The sequence below is a fragment of the Myotis nattereri genome, assembly GCF_964212035.1.
Source record: "Myotis nattereri genome assembly, chromosome: 1".
NCBI lineage: Eukaryota > Metazoa > Chordata > Mammalia > Chiroptera > Vespertilionidae > Myotis > Myotis nattereri.
The window spans coordinates 179,564,025-179,576,819 of NC_138075.1; the positions used below are offsets into that span (position 1 = coordinate 179,564,025).

General features: G+C 41.6%; 1 protein-coding gene across 2 annotated transcripts in view; it reads left to right on the top strand.

Annotated features, from left to right (window-relative positions):
- Positions 1-223: 223 nt before the first annotated feature.
- Positions 224-12,795, top strand: part of ANTXR2 (ANTXR cell adhesion molecule 2) — a 138,887-nt gene continuing 126,315 nt past the window's right edge. For both annotated transcript variants that reach the window (XM_081099790.1, XM_081099789.1), the window contains exons 1-3: positions 224-926; positions 1,587-1,658; positions 3,744-3,815. In XM_081099790.1, the coding sequence (XP_080955916.1) occupies positions 775-926; positions 1,587-1,658; positions 3,744-3,815 (296 nt within the window). In that variant the 5' untranslated portion in view covers positions 224-774. The remainder of the gene's footprint in view (positions 927-1,586; positions 1,659-3,743; positions 3,816-12,795) is intronic.

Here is a 12,795-nt window from a genome sequence, read left to right on the forward strand (position 1 = left end):
CTCCTCCTCTTCCCCAAATTTGGCAAGCATTAGTCATTTTCAACTCGGCAAGAACCCACAAGTGTGCGTGTGTGGCTGCGGGCTGCGGATCAGGCCCCGCCCACACTGAGCGGTGACTTGGCCCCGCTGCGCTCCGGGCTCTGGTTGGAGTGGCGGGTCCGAGCCACTCGCCCCGGGCCGCTCAGCCTCCTCCCCTAAAGGGGACCGCCCGGCCGCCGAGCACAAGGAAGAAAGTTTGCAGCGCCAGGGCGAGTCGGGCCGCCGGAGGAAGGGAAGGAGCCGGAGGACCGGGACCTCCGCTCTGAGTTTGTGCAGCCGTCGTGGCGTCCGGGGGGCGGCTGCCCGCCGCGCACTGCAGCCGCCGGGCTTCGGGCCACCCCGCGGAATGGGGCTCGGGGTCCCGTCCTAGGCGGGAGCCACAGGCTGGTCTGGAGGCCGGGGAGGAACTTCTTCCGCGCGCTGCCGCCTGGGCCCTGGCCGCCTGCAGAAACCCTCCGGATCCTCAGGGGAAGGACTGATTGCTCTCCGCCGGGATTCGCCTGGGTTCCGGCGGCTGCGGCTGCAGCGTCTCCCTTTGTCCTCTGTGGACCTCCCTCCCGCCCCTTCGCCCTCCCGCTGTCAGGGAGCGGGTTCCGCTGCTCCAGGCGCCGGCGCCCTCGCAGCTCGTCGTCCCCCCGCCCCACGGTCCTGGGGGACTCCTACCACCGCCGCCGCGTCCCGGGGAGCCCCGCCGAGGGGGCCGGGAGCTGACGGAGGCGCAGGCTCCCCGGCAGGATGGTGGCGCGGCTGTCGCTGGCCCGCAGTCCGGGGAGCTGGCTGGTCCCGGGGCTGTGGCTGCTGGCGCTCGGCGGTCCCGGGGGGCTGCTGAGCGCCCAGGAGCAGCCCAGCTGCAGAGGCGCCTTTGATCTCTACTTTGTCCTGGACAAGTGAGTGCCAAGGGGGTCCGGTGTCTTGTGGTGCGGGTGGCATGGGGTGAGTTGTGGCCGGGAAGCAAAGATGTGTGCGCGCCCTGGGGCGGGGAGTGAGAAACCCGTGGATGGCTACCTTGTTGCTCTTTCCGGGCACAGGGCCAGCGCTTTGGGATCTTTGCTGGCTGGGGGTGGTGATAGGAGCCAGTCCTGAGGTGCAGGACTCTCTGGGAAAGTGGGGTAGTCCCTGCTTGCAGTCCAAGGGCCTTCTGGGAAATGGAAATGCGGCCACTGGGGGTAGCCTTCTGTGCCCCTGGAACCCACACCAGACTGTTTGTCAGCCTCCCGGTCCTCACCCAGTCACTCTGGCTAAAGTTTGCTTGGTTTTATCCTACGAAATGCCCAGGGTTAACAAACCCTGAGTGGTCTGCATGTCCTAGGAAGAGGGCTGTGTTTATTTTAAAGAGCTGGGGTCCTGCTCCAAACTATGAGCAGGCAGGTGGTCCCCAAAGATGGGTTGACTTTCTCAGTTCTTGCAGCACCTAAGTTTCATGACTGGTGTTGTTACTTTGATTCTAGCGGCGGCCCCATGTACATGTTTGTTTTTCTGATCAGTTCTATTTCTTTCTTTCTTTCTTTCTTTCTTTCTTTCTTTCTTTCTTTCTTTCTTTCTTTCAGGTCTTGGAGTGTGGCCAATAACTGGCTTGAAATTTACGATTTTGTCAAGCAACTTACAGAGCGATTTGTGAGGTATTTCTCCCACTTTACTTTTCTAGCGACTGGAGTGTGAAGTTGAGGGAAGTAGACCAACATGCAGGGTATCCACCCACCCCGTTTTTGGAAACCTTTTGCAGGAAAAGCCTTCAGTGAAATGTGGATGTGAAAGAGCCTCAGGATCATTATTACACACATGCTCTTATTAGGACAGACCTTCACTTGTGGAGGGCTTATGTCATCTGGACCCCAGAAACTTGGCTCAGGCCCCAGGGAAGCATCTTCAAATACTATTCCACATGTCTTTTCCTTTTTGAATTTTCATCTGTTATGGATTTCAGTTATGCTTTCTCATAATTTATCACATTAAAATGTTTATGCTAATAGTATCCACAATATATTTTCCTTTCCACACGATTCTTAGCATTGTAGAGGTCCTCATTAAAAAAAAAAAAAAAAAAAAGTGTTGGTAAACTTCAAATGAACATGTGTTAATAACCTACTACCAGAAAAGGCACTTGTGTGGATGTTTAAAGAAATGACTTGTGTTTACAAAATGTGTGGGTGGGTGTGTGGTGCGTTTAAAATTTAACTGTTCTGTATATGCAATAAGCCTTACTACGAAAGACTGGTTTCTTCTCCTATAAAAAGCATAACTACTATGCAGTCCAGCTCACCCTCTTATTTAGAGGTAACTAGGAATTAGTGGCATCCCTACTTAAACATAGCCCCCAGACACCCAGGCTTTTGAGGCTTTTTTCCCCTTTCATTTTTCTTTTTTTAAAGAAAAAACATGCAATGAGCAAATGCAAGTTTATCAAGATAATGGAAAGGACACAAAAAGGAGCTGTATCATTAAATATTGCTTCTTTCAGTCTTGTTAGCCCAAATGTTGTCTGTAAAACAGGCTTGGATGATCAAAACATTTTGAAAGTCATGTTGCAAGTAACTTCAACAATCTGTAGAGGCCTAGGCAATCCTTGCTTTCAGTTATTGGCAGCCGTAAAGTTATCCCTATAAAATGTATGCTTGTCCATGTTCCATCATCAGTCTCCTGATTCAGAAATCAAGTATGACACTCATTTCTGGGCAGGGTCAGAGGTAAAACTGTCTAAGAAAGAAAAACAAACAGGGCCCTATGTCCTTTAATGTCAAAGGCAGAAGAGAGCTGTTTATAAATTTTCTGATTTAATCCAGGAGTGTGCAGAGAGTGTTCACATAGATTTTGATTGAGAGCAATGGATCATTTCAATACTACATTTTTAAGAAGTGAGGTTCTTATTTATTTGGTCTGCTTTGCAAGTTGGATTTCTGGAATACACAGTTTTCTGGCTCAAGTTTGGTTGCTCCGTTACTAAGGATACAGCATAGGAAGTGAATAAAGGGTGACTACTGAAGAGAGTAACTTTCAAAATATGCATGGGACATCATTCTGATCTTGCGGTCTGTAGGTCTTAGCTTCATACCTTCAGTTTCCAATCTGAGTAATGGTTGCGAAGAGTGTCTTAGAAACAGGAACCATTCTGTGGTATAAATGCCTGAAGCTTAAAAGATGCGGCTCACTGGGGCAGTTGTTGACTATGGAAATATGATCGTTGAGACATGGAAAATTGAAGATGACTAATCAAAACGGGATTTGTTGGTCTCTTTCACATTGCCCATGGCATTCTTTAAGTATTCTAAAGTATTCAGGGTAACTTTTTATGAAATTCATAATGTAGTGGTAATTAAGTCAAGCTGGCTACTCCCCAGCCCTCGATATTGCTAGCCATAGTCTCTCTGCAGGGTTTGGTCTCCTTTAAGGAGATGGGATAGAACATCAAGCAGTTTCTCAAAAGAATTGTTCATGGACCTAGAATTTATCTTTCTAGTAAGTCTCTTCCTAAACGGCCCCAAGGGTCATGGAGGAGTGCTTGAGTGCTGAGAAGCACGGCCTGAATCCAAAATGACTTGTGCAGTAACGTTAAGCAGAGTTAGTGTACCTACTTAGGGGGTTCCATTGAACAGAAGCCTGGGCTATTCAGTGAGACGGATTTTAAACGAGACTCCCTAGCTATATATCTGCATTGTATCACTGTTTCCTTTAAACATGTTTTAACTGCCTCTCTTCTTATTTTGCAGCCCTCGCATGAGAGTATCTTTCATTGTGTTTTCTTCTCAAGCGACCACTATTTTGCCATTAACTGGAGACAGGTTAGTGCATTATCATGTCGCTGCAGGCTTTTAGCAGAGAGTAATCTTAAAAGAATGATTGATATTCCAAGTGGTGGTTCAGGCCTCTCGGTGGAATCAAGCAAATGCACAGACAATTGGGTTCTCTTCACTAATAGAGGGGGAAGGAGGTATGAGTAATATAAAAGAGCGGATGATCTGAAAATCAATATCATTCATATTGGCTGTGGAATGTACAATGAAACCCAGAACTCTGCCTAGCTGTATGTCCACTACCTCCCACCATTGCCCTCCTCTGTTACTATAAGTAGTTCTACATCTTCCTTGTTTAGGTGTAATATATTAATCAACTAGGAATTTGAAGAACATTAGGGAGGGAAGGCTATGGATCTATTTGGATAATTCACTAGATTCAGCAGACATCCTGGATCTCTAGTCTTACTCTGAGGTGCCCTGGTGCTGAATATGTTTATTTTTGTAAAGGAACTTGCTTTATATTATATTAGTATGTATATGTATATATATAACATACATATAAAATACATCTATATAGCTCACGTTTTTATCAGACATATGTAATATATATGTGTGTGTCTCTACACACAGATACACACACACACACACACACAAATACACAAATCTTTTGTAAAAAGTGTGGCTTTTTCCAAGCCGATGTCACAGGATTTCATATGACCATTTCTATGTCGTTGGAAATAGCCACCGCCGTATTTTAAGGAGTGGCTAGTTTCCATGGGGTCAGTTCTGCTTACTAGACTCTGAGTTCTTTGTTTTATATCTACTTCATTTAATACCAGCTGTGCACATAGCTCTTGCTCAGTTCTTGTTGAATCAATGAATGAGTTAGCATTATTTTGAAATCAAACTGTAGTTTTAGCAGGGGAGGCTGGTGGAGTTTGTTTTGCATAATATGTGGATTTCCCAGGAGTTATGTGTGAGTACTGGTTTCTTTTATAAATTATTTTTTCTTTGAAAAATGTCAAGAAAGCATAGTATTTAAAAGGATTCAGGGAGAGAACTTATATAAACTTTAAAGTTATTTGTGCTTTAAGTATTACTTTTCCTGGAGAGGAAGTCTGTAGATGGCGGGGGTGGGGGTGGGGGTGGTTCTGGCTTACAACCTCAGGCTTCTCATGGATACTTCCCTTCCATCCCTTTTTACATGCACCTGGGTTTCTTCAAGGCCAGAACAATAGCAGCCCCTTATAACCCATATACAACATCTTTCTACACTCAGTGAAGTGACAGTCCGTGCCTTCATGGGAATACATTTTCTTCACTGCCCAGCCTCATTTCCAAAGAAACGGATTTGGACCTAGCCTATCCTCTAGGAGGAAATAACAGCGTAATGGTGACATTTATGGAGTGCATATGTAGAGAAAAGCACTTATCATAGTGCCAGGCATACAGCAGACTCTCAGTAAGTGTCACCTGCGTATGCTGTGCCAGGTGCTCCGTCAGACACTTTACGTATGGGTCCTCCAGCTCTTTGAAGATGAAGTGTAATCGGTGGTCTCCAAGTTGATATTGCTTAGACATGCACATGAGGAGTTTGAATCATTAATGTAAATGAGAGGTTCTTCCCTTCCCTTGGTTGAATCTAATCGGGGAGAGATTGGAATGGGATAAAGAGGCCTCTATTTGAAGAGACAGCATAACATTGTTGTTAAGAGCCACTGAACTGCTATCTAGCTAAATGGTCATGGGCAAGTTACTTAACCTCTTTTTATTTAAAATATATTTTTTTATTGATTTTTAGAGAAAGAGGAAGGGAGAGGGAGAGAGACAGAAACATTGATGTGAGAGCCAAACAGAGACAGGCTGCCTCCTGCACACCCACCCTGCCTGGGAATCAAGCCTACAACCCGGGCATGTGGCCTGACCAGGAATCAACACTGCACACTTGCAGTGCAAGGAATGATGCCCAACCAACTGAGCCACATTGGCCAGGACACTTAACCTCTTCAGGCCTCCTTTTTCCCCATCTACATACTGACGGCAAAGATGATGATGACAATAACCACCTCATAAGACTGTTGTAAGAATCGAAGTCAGTGAGTGAGGAGAATATACAACAGAATCTGGCACATATGTATTCAAGAGGTGAAAGCTTTGTTGTTACCTGGTGCTAGGGAATATGTAGTATTTAATGATCAGGGAAGAATTGTGTTTATATAAAGAGATTATTGTCCTTTTGAAATGATTTATAATATTCCAGGCAGAATGTTAATAATGCTACTTGCAACTTACGCTGCTCGCCTGTCTCTTGGAAATAAAGATACATTTATTTTTATTGAACTTGATGGTTTGTGGCATGCTGACCTAGTTGGGGATGGCAGAGAGAACACCAAGAAGGTATGGGTTAGAGTTCTGGTTTTGCTACTTCCTGACTTGGAGACTTGGACCAAGTATATACTCAGTGTGTTACTTTTTATATGTGTAAATCACAGACATAAACTATCAAGTTTTCTTAAGGGAGATGTTATGAAGATCAAAACAAGATAATGCATAGAAAAGTACATTGTATATCACAGAATAGTCTCCAGTAAAGGATATTATTTTCTGCTTCTAGTTATTCTTATACTAACTTTATTTAAGTCAGTAACTTTTTAAATTTCTATGGCCCTCTATATTTGGCTATAAGATCATTTTTCACCCATTACATACTGTCAAGTGTGTAGAAACAATTTGCATATTTAGATGCAAGATCACTGAACAAATGTTTCCACAACTATTGTGGATCTTTGAGTCAAAGCCTAGAAATTGGTATTCTACATATCAACTTTCTTGATGGCGTGTATCAGACTGACAAACAGATGTGCATGCATGAGCAACACAAAAGTTAAGCACAGCAGGTTTCACAATTTTGGTTCTATCACTCATAATTCTTCAGTTCTGTGGTAAATATGAGAAGTACCTCTTTCGTGTTTCTCAGAGTGTTGCTAAATACTTTCAGTAGAAATGAAGCAAGATTGGAGGGCAGTACGTCCTTATGGTCGGGCAGTGTCTTCTGTTAGGGTTTCAGCATAACATCTAGTGCTATGTAAATGCACGAATAGAATAATGGCCAGAAATGACCAGTTATACATTTCATATACTCATCACTTAGAGACTTTATTCTTTTAAATATTTCAATTGAAAACATTCCCTTCTACTCTCTTGTCATCATGATTTTTATCCTCTATATATCTGTTAGTCCATTTTTTCCACCTACCTGCATGCCTTCCTTATAAGATTTATTGAGCATTGTGGGCTCTGGGAGTAACACAAAGATGTATAATCTAGTGTGTGTGAAAATAAGGGGTGTGCACGTACACATCAGTAGTTCAGGGCTGAATTACAGGATCAGGTAAGAAGAAAGTGCTGAGTGTTTTTCAATATGGAAATATCCAGCCTTTTAATATTAGAGAATTTGAAACAGGACTAATTTTAAAGGATATTTTTAGCCTTTGTGGTGCATACTTGGGGATAGTGAATTATGCTCAGTTGTGTTTAGTATGGTCTTAATGATATAAAAGTGATTTAGTTGAAATCATTTAGTGAACAATTATTAGGTGCTAGGCAGTGTGCAAAATGCTTTCCATTCATTACCTCATTGAATCCTCCTATCAACTCCATGTAATACATACTATTATTATCTCATCTTTACAAATGAGGAAACTGAAGCTAACAAAGGTAATGTAGCTTGTCCAAGGATACTTAGTTAATAAGTGGTGATCAGTATATCAGCCAGAATGGTATCTTAATGTATAAAGTAGATCATGCCACTCTCATGCCAAATACAGTCTAATGGCTTGGAATAGAAGAACATGTCTCCCCGTGGCCTAAAGCTCCTACCTGATTGCCTCACCCAATCCTCTGTTACAACATTAGATGCTGTAGCTAGCCCACTGGCTGCCTTTCCATTCCCTAAAAAGGCCACGCTTGTTTCCACATTAGGACATTTGCTCTTTCTCAGCCCCAGATCTTGTCCAGGCCAGGTCATTCTTGTCATTTTGGCCTTATCCGATGTGTCACTTCCTCTGCGAGGCCTTGCTTGGCCATCAAGTCTGAGGGAACCCTGACCTGCCTCCTCAGTAAATTCTCACAATACTCTATCTGGTTATCATGTTTTGAAATTATTCTATCAATTAATCAATTTATTTTTATCTCCATGACTCTAATGTAAAGTACATAAGAGCAGAGGGATCTTCTTTGTCTTGTTCACCCATATATTCCACACCTAGAACAGAGAGTGGCACACAGTGGATGCTCAATAAATGTGTTGAGTGAATGGTTGAGTTTGCCTGACTCTAGAACCTTAGTTATTAATTGTTCTAATGTTTTTTCTCTCTTTGAAAAATGATAAATGATGTCATATTTCCCAAGGATGTCATATTTCTCATTCCCATTCTTATAGATCAGTTGTAAATATTTTCAATATATTTGTCCCAAGATTTAAAAGGTTATATTTATTTGATCTGAACACAATTACCCATTACTTAGGAAAAAAATATTCCTTGGCCTGACTTGTTGGAAATTGAAGAGAAGTCATTAAGTTTAGATAATATACACATTTCTATTATTTGAAAGAATTTATTCTAATTCCTAATCATCTGAATTAAAAATGTACTTCTGACAAGATAGTCCTTTTAAGGGACATATGACAGTCTCTGTAAATGTTTAGAAGGTTCCTATTAGCAGTTCTCCTTTTTAGGGACGATGTCTCACTGAGATACTAGCACCAGAGTGCAAAGATAGGCATGTGCAAAATTAGACGTTGCAGCTTTGTCCATAATGGTGAAAAACTGTATTCAATCCAAATGCCTATAAATTGATACTGTAATTAGAGTATATTCATAGAACAGATACTATGCAGCCATTAAAAGAATTGGAAAATTCATATAGATTGACATGAAAATATATCTAAGATATATTAATTGAGGAAGGAAAGTTGCCAAACACTCTGTTAAGTATGATTTTATTTTTTAAAATAAAAACAAAATATTTACCTGTTTCTGTAGTTGTGTGTGTGTGTGTGTGATTATAGAAAAAAGGCTGGAAGATAGGCAACAAACTGTTAACAATGTTACTGTGAGATTCAATGTGGGGAAAGTCTTTGTGTTTTAATTTCCATGCATATAGTTTATTCAATTTTATTTTGACAATAATATACCATGTAGAAATTAAAAAGAATTGTTACTGACTTTTTCTGTAGCTAGAGATGGCTATCTTGAAATCAGAATGAACCCAGGGGTTTGGAAGAGTAAGCGCTAGGAATAGAGCATATCCAGCTCTTCTACTGGAGGGTCCTGAAGTCTTCTTGTTAAAATGAAAACGCCAGGACTACACCTTGGGTAAATAGACATAGGAGCTATACACTAGCTGTGTGACTTTGGACAAGTTACTTTGCCTCTTGTTGCCCAATCCCCTTGCCTGCTAAAAGGAGCTTATCATCCCTACCATATAGTGATGCTGGGACAATAAACACATATAATGTGTGAGAAAGCCTCCTTGATGACTGGGTGGGAAGGAGGCTTATGTGGAAATGAGATTTGGAGGCTATCAGTGTACGCAATTATTATCATTTCCAACATCTGTGCCAGGATTATAACTCAAGTGATTTGCTCAAAGGTGACACTGCTGAGTAACTAGACCCAGAATTCCCGCCCAGGTCTGACCCCGAACGTGAATCCTTACCTGCCGCACTGCCTTAGACTCTGTTCCCCCTTCACCAGCTTTCACAATTAGTCAGAATTTGTCATAATTCAAAGACATAGTCATCCTCTGAGTTTATTCTATTATGTTGAAAACCAGTGATGTGATGAGAGGAAGTGACTGTGGGGTTTAAAAAAACTCTAATAGGGAAGTAATGACTCCTGTTTAGAAAAGCCAGTTTTGGCCACACACTGTGCTAATCCTGAGGGGTTTGGGCATGGCAGCTCAGATCCTGGTCCTGGGTATGTTAATACTTACTTTCAGTGAAATTCTACATCTGTTTTGTGTGTTCTAGAGAATTAAATGCACTGTTACTCATGCCTGTGAGGCAGCTCTGGCCTCCTGAAGTGGTAGAATGCCGAGGTCCACTTCTCATGGCCCAGGAAGGCTTCGAATGGGGAAATGGAATAAAAATGTACAAAATGCAGTTATGGACTCCAGGTGTGATCTGTGTGCCACGCTTTGGTTAGTGTAGAATAAATTGGAGAACAATCTTTCACAAAACCCGGATTGTGTGGAGCATTTTGTAAGCAGAGACTGTTGAGTCAGGACTGCTACCTTAGGGTCACTGGTTTGGACTGGAGCACGGAGGCTTGGGCATATGTTAGCCTTAGAGTGACATGTTAAATAAATAATAAGCAAGTTTGTATATAAAGAGATAACTAAACTTAGATAATAGAATATATTAGCAATGTTTGTGTTTAGAAAATAATCTTTCACTGTTTGGAAACCTTAAAATATTTTTAAAAAAATATATTTTATTGATTTTTTACAGAGAGGAAGGGAGAGAAATAGAGAGTTAGAAACATCGATGAGAGAGAAACATCGATCAGTTGCCTCCTGCACACTCCCCACTGGGGATGTGCCCGCAACCAAGGTACATGTCCTTGACTGGAATCGAACCTGGGACCCTTGACGCTCTATCCGCTGAACCAAACCGGTTAGGGCTTAAAACATTTTTTTTTTTGGTTGAAGAGCAAATAAGAAAACAATTACTTTTCTGCAATTTATCATTCATGCAGTATGTAGTATAGCAGAATATAATACAATTAAGTAGATAATTGGAGGAGGTATGTGTGAATGAATGAACAGGTTTCCCCTCATATTTTTTTTTTTTTTTAATTTCTGGCAGTCTGGTGAATATTGTGGCTTATTAATAGAATGAGACAATAAAAATAGATAAAGTTCATTGAACACTTACTATGTATCAGACATTTTGTTAAATGCTCAATATACACCTCGTGGCCTGATGCATGAAATTCGTGCAAGAGTAGGCCTTTCCCTGGCTGCTGTCACTGGCTACCCTCTGGCACTTGGGACCCGGGCTTCCCTCTGGCTGCTGGCAGGCACCCAGGACCGGGGTTTCCCTTGCGGCCCCTGCTTCATCCGGAAGGTCGTCTCGTCTACTCAGCATATTATGCTTTTATTAACTAGAGGCCTGATGCACGAAAATTCTTGCAAGAGTAGGCCTTCCTTCCCCTGGCTGCTGGCACCAGCTTCCCTCAGGCACTGGAACCCGAACTGGCTTTCCCCAGGCTGCCTTCAGGCACCCAGGACCCAGGCTGGCCTCCCTCTGGCCCCAGCTTCATCAGAAAAGACGTCTGGTCTAATTAGCATATTACCCTTTTATTATTTTATTATAGATAATTCAGGTAAAGTACAGTGCTAAGTGAATCATTAGTAATTTTTTACAGACAAAAATAAAATTTTGAGAATATTGTTTTGTTTCATATTCTACTCAATCTACTAAGGTCTACTTGTAAAATAAAAATTTTATTATATTATGTAAATGGGTTATAATGATAAAATTCTTAGGTATTGCCATGTTTTGTTTGCAGTTACCATTTATTTTAAAGACTAATGCCCTTGACTAATAACATCTTAAGAATAAATAAGAGAATCAATGTATGATATAAACATCTATACATTTATGCTTATGCAGTTATCCAAATTGGCATTTGGTAGCATAGATGCCTGGAGCTTTTAGCTTTTGTGGTAGATTGTTCTTTTGTGACCTCCAATGAAGCACAGCATACATGCATACATAAATACATACATAAGTGTATATGATCATATACGTAATATGTGTAATATATAAAGTACATGTATATATGAAATAAATATATTCATTTAACTATATAATTTTAAAAATCTGGGCTGGCCCTATTGCTTGCTTTAATCAAGATTGTGACAGACATAAACATGAAACATGAAACTGTACCAGTGTCAGGTCTAAGACTTAATAAGGTGTGGGCGTTTCCTCTTCTTGTGGTCTTGGTAGCCAGCTGCCATATGAAAACTTTGACAACCACGAGACCACCATGGTAGGAGGAAACCTCGCTGAGCCACATGGACAAGTCACATGTAGAAGAATAAAGATGCTGGTCAGCAGTCCTGGCTGGGCTCAAAGGCAATCGCCAGCACCAGCACCAGCATCAACTTGCCAACCATGTGTTGGAAATCATTTCTACTTTCCTAGCCATTCCAGCCTCCCAGCTCACAACCTGTGAAGCATAACTGCTCATTCAATGCACAGTATTATGAGAAACAGTAAAATGTGTTTATGCCACCAGTTTCTGGGTAGGTTATTATACAGCAGTAGATAACTGCAATAGAAATTGTGGGAAGCTGAGTGACCTTGAGGAGACTGAGAGTAAAAACTGGAAGAGCAGTGACAAGTTGTTATTGGAGGCTGACGCAGAGATGACCATTTTATGTTAACAGGGTGAACAAAATCCTACTAACAGGGGAGTGACTGATGTCAACAAATAACAATAGTAGCTACAACTTACTCTGCACTTATTATGTGCCATTTAATCCTCACAATGCCCCCACAGGGTGGATATCTTCATCCCTATTTTATAGATGAGGAAACAAGGCTTAGAATAAATCTCTGTTCTCTCTGGCTATATGCCATACTATTTCAGAAACTGAACTTTACAGTTTAAAAGAATATCCTTGTCACTCCCAAACCCTTTCAGTAGGACTGACTGGCAAAACAGGTAAGGAAAAGAGCATTCCAACAACATGGAAAAGTTTTTAAATTAGATTAGGCCAGAGGTTCTTAGTTATTATTTCCAAAAATTAACCCATCCCTATTACAAAGCAATTAGAATTAGAATATTTAGGTAAATTAGAATCTTTTAATTAAGGCACAGAAGAGATTTTTTTAAAAAGCCCATTAGGTGATTATAGGGCACAACCAGGGTGGAGAACTACACTGCACCTGTAGAGAGGTATGTGGGAATAGCCATGGTCCATGTGTGAGCTGTTCTCACATCAGAAT